Source organism: Pelophylax lessonae (genome assembly GCF_965119305.1).
Source record: "Pelophylax lessonae genome assembly, chromosome: 4".
NCBI lineage: Eukaryota > Metazoa > Chordata > Amphibia > Anura > Ranidae > Pelophylax > Pelophylax lessonae.
In genome coordinates, this window is record NC_138771.1 from 167,230,472 (window position 1) to 167,246,379 (window position 15,908).

Below are 15,908 nucleotides of genomic sequence, written 5' to 3' on the forward strand. Positions count from 1 at the left end.
CTGGAATGGGGGTGCTATGGGCCAGAGGCCATGACCAGGGCTATGCGTCCTCGCGAGGCATTTAATTTGCCGGGAATCCCCCGTCCAGTGGGGCTATGCTGCTGCCAACCTAGCGCAAGGCTAAGGTCGGGTCTCGCTCGCTGGCCAGACTGGGAAGACCGTAAGGATCAAAGATATCCAGTCCGTCAACTAGTGCGGCAGTTGATTGTAGTTCTCACAGGAACAGAAAATAATAAAAAAATTCTGTTTAAAAAAGGAAAAAATGCTAGGACCAGAGAACCCAGCAAGGAACTAGGTCCTTACTCCTGACTAGGCAGAAAAAAAACTGAAGACCTATAGCAGGAAGTGGGAATATAACCCCTGGGACTGCCCTATGGGCGTAGCCAAACTGTTTTCCGCCTAGTGTCCTACTCCTGTAGGGGACAGCATAAACCCAAGGGTCAAGAAGATATGAAGCTGTGTCAGTCAATGAACAAAAGAGAAGAAAAATAAAATTATATATACACACACACAAACACACACACACACACACACACACACACACACACACACACACACACTACTGTTACTATACGACTCTTACAGCATAAATAAAGGCACCCACAGTACATGTCATATAAGACATATAACATAGGACAGGACATATAAGAATGTATACTTACTGAATCAATAATTATTGTGGCAGAAAATCTCTTCTCATTTATCGAATCTAGAATGCCATAATTTCCCTTGTAGCCACCATTTAAAATCAATATTTTCTTCCCTGGAAAAGTAAAGGAACAAGATCAAACTTAAGAGCCTGTGTCAATAGGCTTTTATTCGCACCAGAAGGACATCTCTTCTCAGAAAAAGTCAACGTGAACGCAAAACCAGCCAGAAGCAGGTTGTTGAGCAAGTAAAATGCAAGTTGAATGCACCTGACTGAAAACTTTTGAATGGCGTCTTGGGCCTCATGCACGCGAACATTTACCAGCTCCATTGGCGGCTGTACAAAATTGTACAGCCGTCAATACAAGTGAATGATCGTACACAGCTGTGCTCAGATAAACCAGTCTCTCTGGACACGGCACTTTTACTTACAAGTTTTCCTTATAATAAGCTTTTATTTATTCATATAAAACCTTTATCCCAAAAGAAAAAAAAAAAAACGGAATTTTTGTAAAATCTTACCTGTAAAATTCCTTTCTCTGAGTCCTCCGACAGTCGCCGCCTCTTCATATTCGTCACATATGGGGGGTATTAGACTTTGCTCCGAAGGAGTAGCTAGGCAACAGAATATGTTAACAATAAAGCTTTAACATATCCCACCCTCAAGGGGTGGTCCCCTCAGTCAATACCCTCCTACTTCCTGCAACCATATCTCAGTTTTAGTGGAATAGCAGTAGAGTATACATTCAAACCCCAAAAGAGGGGCGGGGGCGGCGACTGTCGGAGGACTCAGAGAAAGGAATTTTACAGGTAAGATTTTACAAAAATTCCGTTTTCTCTTACGTCCTCCGACAGTCGCCGCCTCTTCATATTCGTCACATATGGGGACGTCCCAAAGCAGTGCAAACATGAGGGGTGGGAAACGCATCCGCGCCGAAAGGCAACGCAGTCTCCACATCAAAGAAAAGAACCTTACCAAAGGAAGGAAACCAGCTGGGCAACAGCAAAAATAAGTGCTCAACAGGAGCAACAACCCAGGAAAAGACAAAAAACCAGGGGATACAAAACTTATCCCAACAGCCAGGAGTCCCCAACAAGGGACCCTAGGGAACAGCCGCACTAAGAACCTTGCGGCCAAAGGAAGCATCCGCCGATGCCTGAACATCTACTTTGTAGAATTTTGTGAAAGTGTGTACGGTCGACCAAGTCGCCGCCTTACACACCTGGGCTACAGAAGCCCCATGACGACAGGCCCAAGACGTACTCAGAGATCTAGTAGAGTGCGCCTTCACAGGCACAGGGGGAACCTTCCCCTGCAAGGCATAGGCCTGTTCAATGGTCTGCCTGATCCATTTGGCAATGGTAGAGGCGGAAGCCGCCATGCCCTTCCGAGGACCCTCTGGAAGAACAAACAAGGGGTCCGTCTTTCGAAAAGACTCAGTCGATTTAAGGTAAACCCTAATCGCCCGAACAACATCCAGAGAATGCAATCTCACCTCCTTTGGATGTTTAGGCTTCGTGCACAACGAAGGCAAAACAATATCCTCGTTAAGATGGAATTCCGAAACTCGTTTCGGCAGAAAAGAAGGATTAGGTCGCAAGACCACCTTATCCAAATGAACAACCAGGTACGGAGACTTGCAGGACAAAGCCGCCAGTTCCGACACTCTGCGAGCCGAAGTGATCGCCACCAAAAAGGCGACCTTTTTGGACAACATAGACAACGATATCTCCCTGATCTGTTCAAAAGGAGCACGTTGTAACACAGACAGGACTAGATTCAAGTCCCAAGGGGGCAAAGGATCCCTCCTAGGAGGAACCAGATGCCGCACACCCTGAATAAAAGTGCCAACCAAGGAGTTGGAAGCCACGGGACGTTGAAACAGAACGGCCAGCGCAGACACCTCACCCTTTATCGTAGCCAGCGCCAAACGCTGATCGACACCCGTCTGAAGGAAAGACAGCACACGGGAAACCGAGTACGTGCGGGGTGAAAACCCCCTGGACTCACACCAGGCAAAATAGGTCTTCCAAGTACGGTAATAAACCTTTCCCGAGGAAGACTTCCTCGCGTTGATCAAGGTATGAACAACCTCTGGAGAGAGACCCTTCTCCTTCAGGACCTCGGTCTCAACAGCCAGGCCGTCAAAGCCAGCGACTGTAAAGCAGGATGGTAAATCGGTCCTTGAGACAGTAGATCGTCCCGAAGAGGCAGACGCCAGGGGGCGTCGACCGCCAGATTCACGAGGTCTGCGTACCAGGACCGGCGAGGCCAGTCCGGTGCCACAAGAATCACCGTGCTGCGTTCCGAGTGTAACCTGCGAAGGAACCGGGACAGCAACTGAATCGGTGGAAACGCGTACATCAGCCTGTACTGATGCCACGGGGCCACTAACGCGTCCGACGCGTCTGCCCGAGGGTCGCGCGTCCTTGCCACGAACCTCTTCACCTTGTAGTTGAGGCGAGACGCGAACAGGTCCACATCTGGAAGACCCCACTTCGCGCACAACATCTGGAAGACAGCCGGGTGGAGAGACCATTCCCCCTGATCCAGGGTCTGGCGACTCAGATAGTCCGCCTGCCAGTTCTCCACTCCCGGAATGTGAACCGCCGTTATCGCCGGGACATGAGTCTCGGCCCAAGACAGAATGTCGGCCACTTCTCGAGCCGCTCGGGCACTCCTGGTGCCCCCTTGGTGGTTGATGTAGGCCACCGCCGTGGCATTGTCCGTCTGCACCCGAACCGGGCAGCCCTGCAGCCGGTCCGTCCAGCGATGAAGACAGAGCCTTATCGCACGCAATTCCAGAATGTTGATCGGGAGGGAAGACTCCCCTTCCGACCAGGTCCCCTGGGCGGACAGAACGCCCAGAACACCACCCCAGCCCGACAGGCTGGCATCCGTGGTGATTATCGTCCATGAGATCGGACGAAACGACTTGCCCCCGGACACCAACGGGGACTGGAGCCACCACAGAAGGTTTTCCCTGGTGCGATGACTCAACGAGATCTGAAGATCCAGAGATTGAGGTCGCCCGTCCCACTTGGACAAGATCTCCGCCTGGAGACCCCGCGTGTGAAACTGCGCGAAAGGAATCGCCTCGAAAGCCGAGACCATCAATCCCAGACATCTCATACACGTCCGCAGAGACGAGTTCGGAACGTCCCTGAGGGACCTGACTTCCTCCTGAAGAGTCCTGAGTTTGTCTTCCGGCAGGAAGACCTTCGCCTGCACCGAGTCCAGTATCATTCCCAGATAGGGAAGACGAACCGACGGACTCAGTGTCGACTTTGGAACATTTATCGTCCAACCGAACTCCTGCAGAGTTTGCATCGTGACAGACAGGTCCTTCTCCAGACCCTGACTGGTCGCAGACCGAATCAGAATGTCGTCCAGATACCCCAGGACAGAAATGCCCTGGGCTCTCAATAATGCCAGAACCGGTGCAAGCACCTTGGTGAAGACCCGCGGAGCCGAGGCGAGCCCAAAGGGCAACGCCACGAACTGGTAGTGATCCTCCGCAATGGCAAATCGAAGGTATCTCTGATGACCCTCGAATATGGGGATGTGAAGATACGCATCCTTCAAATCGATGGAGGCCATGAATTCCCCCGGAACCAGGGCAGCCACCACCGAGCGCAGGGATTCCATGCGGAACTTGCGAACCCGCACAGAGCGGTTCAGAGCTTTCAAGTCCAGAATAGGACGAACCTTGCCCTCCTTTCTGGGCACGGTGAACAGATTGGAATAAAACCCCCGAAATCTGTCCCGATGAGGCACCGGAACCACCACTCCCTGAGCCCTCAGGTCCCGCACCGCCAGGTGCAGATCCCGCAGGCGCTCTGGAGACAGTTGTAGATTTGAGGGAAAAAATCTGCTCTCTGGCCGAGAGAGAAACTCGATCTTGTAACCAGATCGAACGATTTCCAGAACCCATCTGTCCCGCACACGGGCCAACCAGGGCTGAAGAAAACCGAGCAAGCGTCCCCCCACCCCAAAACTGGGTGAGGGCGCCCCTTCAGGCCGAACTGTTATGGGCCGCAGGTCCGGATTGGCCGGACTTCTGTTTCCCAGACCAGGGTTTCTTCTGAGAGCCCTGGCCCTTGAACGGTTTGCCCTTGTAGTGCGGCCGAAAGGCACGAAAGGACCCCTGAGGGGGCCGAAAATGAGCATGCTTCTTCCCAGAAGCCCCCTTAGCCTTGGGGAAATGGGGCAAGAGAGTGCTCTTACCCCCGGTAATCCCCTTAATCAACACATCCAGGGACTCCCCAAAAAGGCGAGACCCATCATAAAGGCAGATTGGCTAAGGTTTTACGTGAAGATTGGTCCACCGACCAACATTTCAACCAAACCAGGCGGCGAGACAACACCGCCACGCTGTGCACACGCGCGGCCAACGGAATCAGGTCCAGGTCCGCATCACACAGATACATGACACCCTGGTGGATCTGATCCACCATATCCAGGGTCGCCGCCGAGGCCGAATCGGCCACTAGGACGCGCCTAAGCATCTGCGTCCAACTTGCGATCGCCTGGGCCGCCATGAGAGAAGCAAACAGAGCCTTAAGCATAGAACCCGTAACAGAATAAGTATGACGGGCAAGAGACTCCAGTCTCCTATCCGTGGCATCACGGAAAACAGGGGATCCCTCTGCAGGGATCGCAGTGGCTTTGTTCAAAACCGCAATAGCATGATCCACTGGCGGAGGCACACACCACCGTTCATCAGTGGCAGGCGAGAAAGGATAACGCAGCTTAAATTTACTTGGTACCGCAAAAGGCTTGCGCAAATCGCGCCATTGGTCCTTAACAGCGCGCTGAAAATCAGCATTGCAGGGAAAAACCTGCGGCGTCCTGCGTTTTCTCTGCGTCCCATAAGCCGCCAAGGCAGCTGGGGGACACACCTCGTCCTGCAAACGTAGCGTCTGCTTAATGGAAGCAATCAACTCATCCATGATTGCAAGCTCTTCAGGCGAGCCAGGGGGAGAATTATCAACCCCCTCAACTTCAGCCTCTACCTCAGACCCCACTAGATCAAGAGAGGAGCGGGACCCCGATAGGGGGGTCCCCGCCAGAACAGCCCCATCACCTTCACCCTCAGAATCAGAGGACAGAGCAACTCTGGGCCGTTTAGTAGATTGAGCAGCCACCAGCATTTGCACCTGTGCAGCAAGGCCAGCCACAATCGTGGCCAAATCCCCCCCTGGGGGGGAAACAGCGGTCCCCTGGCTTTCCACCAATACTGTGGGAAACTTGCCCTCCTGAGAATCCATTGCCCCTGTATGCCAGACAACCAAGGGTTAACTGCCCCCTTACAGCAAGCGCGGCAAGCGCAGCCCACCGCACCACACTCAGGCACAATGAGACCCCCACAGGGAATATACAGACTGAATACAGGCAATGGAACACAGGAATAGAAGGATAAAACCTGAGGAGACTCCGCTGCTGCTGCTGCCTCGATCGGTGCTTCCAGGAGAGAGGAAGTGATGCTGCCAGGGCGCTCTATGTAAGCCTATAGAGGCTACAAGAAAATGGCCGCCGTGCATGTAAACCATGCGGCCGGAGCGGGCGCCGGTAAAATGGCGCCGTTTGGCGCCGAAATCGCCGCTCCACAGTGCATAAAATCACACACAATATTATCCCATTATATGGATACATGTTAGATCGCCGCAGCGATCGCTGTATATGCCCCAACATGCCATTAAAAACATGCCCCACAGCACACAGCTCCTCACACTGCCCAGCCTGACATACTCAGTGTCATACAGCTCCCCCCCCCCTTGCAGCCCACAGCATGCAGCCGAGATATAGGGAGACAAGCAGTGTGATTAAAGGCAGGTTACACAGTCCCAGACTGAGACCCCCCCCAGACAGACAGGTCCCCACATAGATACACTTACCTCACATGGCGTGGGGAACCCGCACAGGCGAACAAGCCGCTGCACATGAGGCAGGGAGAGTCGCAATTCAAGACGCACACAATGGCGGTTCAGAAACCGCACAGCGTCCGGTGAGGTAGCCACCTCACCAATCATCCCTGCACCGAACAGGGATGGGTCGTTCACCGTGCCAGGAGCGTTACCTGGCTGAACGCTCGATGGCAGACTGGGAAGCCACTGACCCACGACCTGCGACCAGGGGGATCAGCCCGAGACCCAGTCCGCATGATCCTCTTCGTCCGAAGAACTAACTAATGCTGACAAAAATAACAGCTAAGTAAAGGTAGAGAGAAAACTCAAACAAAATATCAAAAAGAAGAAAGAGTCTGGGACAAAAAGTCCCAGCACAGAGAGAGCCAGCCACTCCTGACAAGCTAGACATTAAAACTGAGATATGGTTGCAGGAAGTAGGAGGGTATTGACTGAGGGGACCACCCCTTGAGGGTGGGATATGTTAAAGCTTTATTGTTAACATATTCTGTTGCCTAGCTACTCCTTCGGAGCAAAGTCTAATACCCCCCATATGTGACGAATATGAAGAGGCGGCGACTGTCGGAGGACGTAAGAGAAAAACGGAATTTTTGTAAAATCTTACCGTAAAATTCCTTTCTCTGAGTCCTCCGACAGTCGCAGCCACTTCATAATCTTCACTAATGGGGGTATTGACCTTTGCTCCGTAGGAGTAGCTAGGCAACAAGATTTGTTAGTATAAAAGCTTTTAGTATATCACACCCCTAGGGGGCGGTCCCCTCAGTCAATACCTCCCTGCTTCCTGCATTCTCAACTCAGTTTCAGTAGCATAGCAGTAGAGTACATAAACAAACCCCAAAAGAGGGGCGGGGGCGGCAACTGTTGGAGGACTCAGAGAAAGGAATTTTACGGTAAGATTTTACAAAAATTCCGTTTTCTCTTACGTCCTCCGACAGTCGCCGCCACTTCATAATCTTCACTAATGGGGACGTCCCAGAGCAGTGTAGACATGAGGGGTGGGAAAAAATGCAGCCGTGCCTAAAGCAACGCAGTACCCACATCAGAGAAAGGAACCTTACCAAAAGTAAGAGAACCAACTGGGCAACAGGAAAAAACGTGCTCAACAGGAGCAACAACCCAGGAAAGAACAAGTAACCTAGGGGTAAAAAAACACCCCAACAGCCAAGGACCCAAACAAGGGACCCTAAGGCACTGCCGCACTAAGAACTTTACGGCCAAAAGAAGCATCTGCTGATGCCTGAACATCCACTTTGTAAAATTTGGAGAAGGTGTGAACGGACGACCAAGTCGCCGCCTTACACACCTGGGCCACAGAAGCCTGATGACGATAGGCCCAAGATGTACTCAGAGACCTGGTAGAGTGCGCCTTCACAGGGAAAGGAGGAACCTTCCCCTTCAAAGCATAGGCTTGCACAATGGTCTGTCTGATCCATTTGGCGAAGGTCGCAGCCGACGCTGCCATGCCCTTCCGAGGACCCTCTGGAAGGACAAATAGTGAATCCGACTTGCGAAAGGATTTAGTCGATGACAGGTAAACCCTGATCGCCCGAACAACATCCAAGGAATGCAAAGCCACCTCCTTTGGATGCTTAGGCTTCGCGCAAAGCGAAGGCAAGACAATGTCCTCATTGAGGTGAAATTCCGAGATCCTCTTCGGAAGAAAAGAAGGGTTAGGTCGTAAGACCACCTTATCCAAGTGAATCACCAAGTAGGGAGAGCTGCAGGACAAGGCCGCCAGCTCCGACACCCTGCGAGCCGAAGTGATCTCTACCAAAAAGGCAACCTTCTTGGACAACAGAGACAACGAAATCTCCCTGATCTTCTCAAAGGGAGCATGCTGTAACACGGACAGAACAAGGTTCAAGTCCCATGGAGGTAAAGGATCCCTCCGAGGAGGGGCCAAGTGTCGCACCCCTTGAACAAAGGTGCTAACCAAAGAATTAGACGCCACAGGGCGCTGAAAGAGAATGGCCAGCGCAGAAATCTGACCCTTAATCGTGGCCAACGCCAAACGCTGGTCCACGCCCGTTTGAAGGAAAGCCAACACTCTCGATACCGAGTATGAGCGAGGGGAATACCCCCTGGACTCACACCAGGCAAAATACGCCTTCCAAGTACGGTAGTAAATCTTCCCCGTAGAGGCCTTTCTAGCTTTGATCAAAGTGGGAATGACCTCAGGGGAGAGACCCCTATCCTTCAGGACCTGTCTTTCAACAGCCAGGCCGTTAAAGCCAGTGACTGTAAAGCAGGATGGAATATCGGTCCTTGAGACAGGAGATCTTCTCGAAGAGGTAGACGCCACGGAGCGTCGACCGCCAGATTCACGAGGTCTGCGTACCAAGACCGGCGAGGCCAGTCAGGCGCCACCAGAATCACCGTGTGTGGTTCCGAGGCCAACCTGCGAAGGAGCCTGGACAGCAGCTGAATCGGTGGAAAGGCATACATCAGACGATACTGATGCCAGGGCGCCACCAACGCGTCCGAGGCGTCTGCCCAAGGATCGCGCGTCCTTGCTACGAACCTTTCCACCTTGTTGTTTAGACGAGACGCAAACAGGTCCACATCTGGGGAACCCCACTTCGCGCACAGCATCTGAAAGACATCCGGGTGAAGGGACCATTCTCCCTGGTCCAGGGTCTGGCGACTCAGATAATCCGCCTGCCAGTTCTCCACCCCCGGAATGTGAACTGCAGATATCGCCGGGACGTGCGTCTCGGCCCAAGACAGAATGTCGGCTACTTCCCGAGCCGCTCGGGCACTCCTGGTGCCCCCTTGGTGGTGGATGTAGGCCACCGCCGTGACATTGTCCATCTGCACCCGAACCGGACGGCCCTGAAGCCTGTCCGTCCAACGCAGAAGGCAGAGATTTATTGCTCGCAATTCCAGAATGTTGATTGGAAGGGACGATTCCTCCTCCGACCAAGTTTCCTGGGCGGACAGAACGCCCAGAACACCACCCCAGCCCGACAGGCTGGCATCCGTGGTGATCACCGTCCACGACAAAAGACGAAAGGACTTGCCCCCCGACACCGCCGGGGACTGGAGCCACCACAAAAGACCCCTTCGGGTGAGGCGGCTCAACGAAATCCGCAGATCCAGAGATTGCGGACGCCCGTCCCACTTGGCCAGGATCTCCGTCTGAAGACTCCGCGTGTGAAACTGGGCGAAGGGAATCGCCTCGAAAGCCGAGACCATCAATCCCAGACACCTCATACATGTCCGGATGGACGAGCACCGAGTGTCCCTGAGGGACCTGACTTCGTCCTGAAGTGTCCGGAGCTTGTCTTCCGGCAGGAAGACCTTCGCTTGAACAGAGTCCAGGATCATCCCCAGGTAGGGAAAACGAACCGACGGACACAGCGTCGACTTTGGAAAATTTATCGTCCAACCGAACTCCTGCAGAGTCTGCATCGTGACGGACAGGTCGTTCACCAGGCCCTGACTGGTTGCAGACCGAATCAAGATATCGTCTAGATACCCCAAGACAGAGATGCCCTGGGCTCTCAACAAAGCCAGGACCGGCGCAAGCACCTTGGTGAAAACCCGCGGAGCCGAAGCGAGACCGAAGGGTAACGCCACGAATTGGTAATGATCCTCCGCAATGGCGAAACGAAGGTACCTCTGGTGACCCTCGAAAATGGGGATGTGAAGGTACGCATCCTTCAAGTCGATGGAGGCCATGAATTCCCCCGGAACTAGGGCAGCCACCACCGAGCGCAGGGATTCCATGCGGAACTTGCGAACCCGCACAAAGCGGTTCAGAGCTTTCAAGTCCAGAATCGGACATACCTTGCCCTCCTTTCTGGGCACAGTGAACAGATTGGAATAGAACCCCCGAAACCTGTCCCAATGAGGCACCGGAACCACTACTCCCTGGGCCCGCAGGTCCCGCACCGCCAGGTGCAGATCCTGCAAGCACTCCGGAGACAGCTGAAGATTTGAGGGGAAAAATCTGCTCGCCGGCCGAGAGAGAAACTCAATCTTGTATCCAGATCGAACGATTTCCTGAACCCACCTGTCCCGATTGCGGGCCAGCCAGGGTTGAAGAAAACCGAGCAAACGTCCCCCCACCCCAGAGCCGGGTGAGGGCGCCCCTTCAGGCCGAATTGGCATGGGCAGCGGACCCGGACTTCTGCTTACCTGCCCACGGCTTCTTCTGGGAGCCTTGGCCCTTTAAGGGCTTGACCTTGTATTGCGACCTAAAGGCACGAAAGGACCCCTGAGCTGGTCTAAACGAGGTATTCTTCTTACCGCGAACAAACTTATTCTTGTGAGATTGGGGTAAGAGAGTGCTCTTACCCCCGGAAAGTCCCTTTATCAGCGTATCCAAAGACTCACCAAAAAGGCGAGATCCCGCGTAGGGCAAATTAGCTAAAGTCTTGCGGGATGATTGGTCAACCGACCAACATTTTAGCCATATCAGGCGACGGTTCAATATCGCCACACTTGAGAGGCGTGCAGCCAAAGGGACTAAATCCAAGTCCGCATCACACAAATACATAACACCCTGATGAATTTGATCCACCATAGCCAATGTTGTCGGTGGAGCAGAGTCAGCCACCAGGGTGCGCCTGAGCACCTGCGTCCAATCCGCAATAGCCTGGGCTGCCAAAATGGAAGCAAAAATAGGCTTTAGCATAGAACCAGCAACCGTATAAGCATGACGGGCAAGAGACTCCAATCTCCTGTCCGTAGGGTCCTGGAACACCGGGGTATCCTCAGCAGGAATCGCAGTAGATTTATTCAAAACCGCCACCGCGTGATCCACCTGAGGCGGCACACACCAACGCTCATCAGTGGTGGGAGTAAACGGATAACGCAGCTTGAACTTACTTGGCACAGTAAAGGGCTTCTTTAAATTGCGCCATTGCTCATCAACAGCGCGTTGAAATTCCGCAGGGCAGGGAAAAACATGCGCTGTTTTGCGTTTCCTTTGCGTCCCATAAGAGGACAACAAAGCAGGAGGACATGGTTCATCCTGCAAACGCAGTGTTTCCTTGATAGAAGCAACCAACTCATCCATGAGTGCAAGCTCTTCAGGCGAGCCAGGGGGAGAATTATCAACCCCTTCTACCTCAGCCTCCCCCTCAGACCCCACAAGGTCCAGAGATGAACGAGACCCTGAGAAGGGCACTCCAGCCATAGCAGCCCCATCGCCCTCTGAATCAGAGGAAATAGACAATCTGGGCCGTTTTTCGGATCGATCAGCCATTAGCATCTGCACCTGAGAAGCCAAGTTCGCCACAATAGCAGCCAGATCAGCCCCCTCGGGGGATGCAGCAGCCCCTTGGCCCCCCACCAAGGTGGGAGGAAACTTGCAATCCTGAGAATCCATGCCCCAGCAATAATTGAAAAGGAGGACTGCCCCTTTAAGACCGCGGCGAGCGTAGCCCACCGCACACTACTGTATGCACCGACCCCCACAGGGATAAGGAACACTGAGCAAGGAAATACAGGATAAAGAAAAGGTAAAAACCTGGAGAGACCACACAGGCTGCTGCCACCGATCGCTGTTCCAGAGCAAAAGGAAGTGATGCAATGACTGACCGCCCTATAAAGCCTATTGCAGGCTACACAAACATGGCCGCTCCGCTGAGGCATTTTTTGGGCAATGAGAAAATGGCGCCGACATGTGGCTGTACGATCTATCGCCGCCAAAATGGCGGTGTTTGGCGCCAAAACACAGCGCCTTACCACACAGGGCCGGTCACCACAATTTTGCCGCAAAAAAATGGCGGACCGCATTAGCGGCCGCTGCACAGCATGTCTAAGCCCAGTCTGCCCATACAGTACACATAGCAGAGCGGGAGAGCCCCCCCCCCCCCCCCCCCCGCAGCCCACAGAAAGGCAGCTATTCCACACAGGAATCTGACAGGGAGCTCTGCACATACATAGACATGCAGGGTCACACAGTCAAAGACTGACACCCAAAACAGACAGGTCCCCACATAGAAATGCACTTACCAGTCCGGATGGCGTGGGGAGCCTTCTCCAGCGACCAAACCGCTGTACTGATGACAGGGAGTGTCGCAGCCAGGACGCAGTGGAACTGCGGTGCGAAACCGCAAATGGCATCCGGTGAGGTAGCCACCTCACAGGCAGCATCCCTGCAGCGAACAGGGATGGGTCGTTCAATATGCCAGGGAAACCTGACTGAACGCTCAATGGCAGGCTGGGGAACCCCTGGCCCTGAGCCCTGGGATCCAGGGTGGCCAGTCCGAGACCCAGCTCCGCATGATCATCTTCATCCGAAGAAACTAAACTAATGCTGAGAAAAAGAACAGCTAAGTAAAAGAAAGAGAAAAATACTCAAAATAAAATCAAAAAAAGAGGATAGAAGGCTGAGACTGAGAGCCCCAGCACAGGATCAGCCAGCTACTCCTAAGCTAGGCATTAGAAACTGAGTTGAGAATGCAGGAAGCAGGGAGGAATTGACTGAGGGGACCGCCCCCTAGGGGTGTGATATGCTAAAAGCTTTTATATTAACAAATCTTGTTGCCTAGCTACTCCTACGGAGCAAAGGTCAATACCCCCATGTAACTGCTTATAGAGTGTCAGCTTGATTTAGGCTTCAATTTGTAGGTGTATTTAAATATGCTAGTACATTTAACACTGCCCTCCCCTCCAGACTAACAATGCTGCTGCCTGCTGAGTTCTTTCATCCACAGTGGAGGCACTCAAGTACAGGCAGTTTGTTGCTGGCCAGATCAGCAGGTAAAAACAGAGGGGGGGAAATGAATACAGCCACCACATCTAATGATTGTTAAGCTGCAATATATTCCATTTTTGGCTTGTGGTTTAATACTGCTTTAAGCTCTCCTGTACTGTATGCCATTTCTTGCGAAAACATGGCATAGAAGATGGAGCAGACCACTCCTAAATTAATAAAAGGGGCTTTGTCAATTAGGAACGGGATCCCCACTTTCTCAATTTAGAAGAGTGGCACAGGCTTTTTGCCTGCGACATTTTTCATTAGTTCCCCCAATGCATTTATTTTGATTCCAAATATGAAGCATAAAAAATGCCCTCGTCTGTGAAACAGCAAAAAACTGAGCTACCAGAATTTATTCATAAGCAATAGTTTAAAAGCCTTTTTTAGGTTATCAACGAATGCAGTAGTAAACGGCATCGAAAAAAAATAACAAAAATTGATCCATAAGCAGTTTAGGTCATAGTACTAGTATGCATGGCATACTAACAGACAGACTTTCCTAAAAACTAAGCCCTCCAGAGGCGCACTGTCACCTCTGAAAACACAAACTCACCAACATTTTTTTTGACCACTTGGTGTTTTCACAGAACAGGCAGCAGCGTATACACTCTGGTACACGCTATAATGAGTGTGCATTTTTAGTCAGGCCGCTAGTAACCAACAACATGGCCGCCTCCAAGGCGGCGACAACTAGCGGGCGGACTAACAATGTCCACTTATTATAGCGTGTACCAGAGTGTATAGGCTGCCGGTGTCCTGAGAAAACACCAAGAGGTCGAAAATCTCCAATTACTCCTGCTGTAGTCACCGTAAGTGATGTGGTTGGAGGTTTTGGCGAGTTGGAGATTTCGGCAGAACATCAGCGAGGACGTCACTCCTGTGCATAGGCACAGAAGTCCCTGTTTACGGTATAGTTTTGAATAAACGGCATACAGGCACATGTGCCAGTGACATCACCATCTGCATCTAGTAAAGTCAAGATCTTGTAAACGGTGCGCGTTTAGGAGATAGTTACAATACCTATATGTAAGCCTTATTATAGGTTTACCTATAGGTAAACATCATGCAAGTTTACACCCATTTTATTTTTTGAACAGTGAATGATGGCCCTAGAATTAGAGCTTTTTTGTTTTCTCCAAGGTACCCCAAGTACTGTAATACATGTAATCTCTCATAATATCTCCAAGGTACCCGAAGTATAAGTATTTACCAGTAGATGTAATCTCAAGACGCTGGCTGCGTGGGAATCCTGTGCCGGTATACCGTATGTACCGTAGCTCAGGCTACATACAGTGTACCGCGCTGAGCCAATCAGGGAGAGCGATGTATTCCATTATTGAATGCAAAGCCTGCTCGGATTGGCGGAGTAACATCAGCAAACCTCTCTGATTCTGCCAATCCGAGCAGGCTTTGCATTCAATAATAGAATACATCGCTCACTGTGATTGGCTCAGCGCGGTATACTGTATGTAGCTGAAGCTACGGTACATACGGTATACCGGTAAAGGATTCCCACACAGCCAGCGTCTTGAGATTACATCTACTGGTAATACTTATACTTCGGGTACCTTGGAGATATTATGAGAGATTACATGTATTACAGTACTTGGGGTACCTTGGAGATCTATGAGAAATCTGACGTTTTTCAATGGTATTGCCTTGCTTCGGAAGGGGGGGTAGTCTTAGACGGCGAGTATAGCCCAAAACCTATGTTTTAACTTGAAAATTAGGGGGGTAGTCTTATACGCCCAGTCGTCTTATACGCCGGAAAATACGGTGTTTCTCTAGAATTTCAAAACTCATATTCCTGGAGTAAAAAAACAAATATGTTAAATTTTATGGTTTTAAGGTTTTACCTAGGGATGCATCGATACCATTTTTTTTTTTTTTTTTTTTTTTTAAGTACTAGCCGATACCAATTACCGATATCTACCACAACCGTTCTATTTACACTTTAGCTGTCAGCAATGCTACAAAGCATTGAAAAGTTATTTACAAATGGAATACTGGTTTTTTTGGGGGGTTTTTTTGTTTTTTGCTTTTTTTAATGAGAAACATGTAAATATGTTAAAAGTGTAAAAATATTAATGAACAAAGCAAACAAAAAAGTTTTAGATAGTTTGTAAAATAGAGGTGAACAAACAAAAAAAAAAAAACAGCAAGAAAATAATTAAATGGGGAAGGAGAATAAGGAGTTAATTAACCACTTTAGCCTCGGAGGAATTAAAAATTAAAAATGGAATTAATTTTCGTTAATCGTTAGTTTTGTTTAGCTTTCATTACTGCTGCCAAAAATTATGCCAAAAATGTTTTAGTCAATGAATGTACACAGGGGTGGGGGCTTTCATTTTTTTTTTTTTTGGGGGGGGGGGGGGGGGTTTAAAACATATATTAAACTGATTGTAACTTTTTCAGGGGGCTGATAACCCTATGTAATAAAGAAGCATAGAAAAGGGACAGAAGAAAAAAAAAGACCAAAGTGGTTCATCGAGTCTGCCCGTGACTTTTGGTTTTGTTTAACTTTATAGATTTATAATAGCATAGTGCAGGTGAGAGGTTCTCTTAAATGAGCTATGAGCACAAACAGTACTCAATTTGTTTCTTTCCCAGGAAGAGCCAC

At 50.8% G+C, this 15,908-nt stretch overlaps 1 protein-coding gene across 1 annotated transcript in view; it reads right to left on the reverse strand.

Annotated features, from left to right (window-relative positions):
* The window catches only part of KIN (Kin17 DNA and RNA binding protein), a 57,587-nt gene that overhangs the window by 8,204 nt on the left and 33,475 nt on the right, over positions 1-15,908 (reverse strand). The window contains exon 12 of the mRNA XM_082255136.1: positions 663-763. Within this exon, the coding sequence (XP_082111262.1) occupies positions 663-763 (101 nt within the window). The remainder of the gene's footprint in view (positions 1-662; positions 764-15,908) is intronic.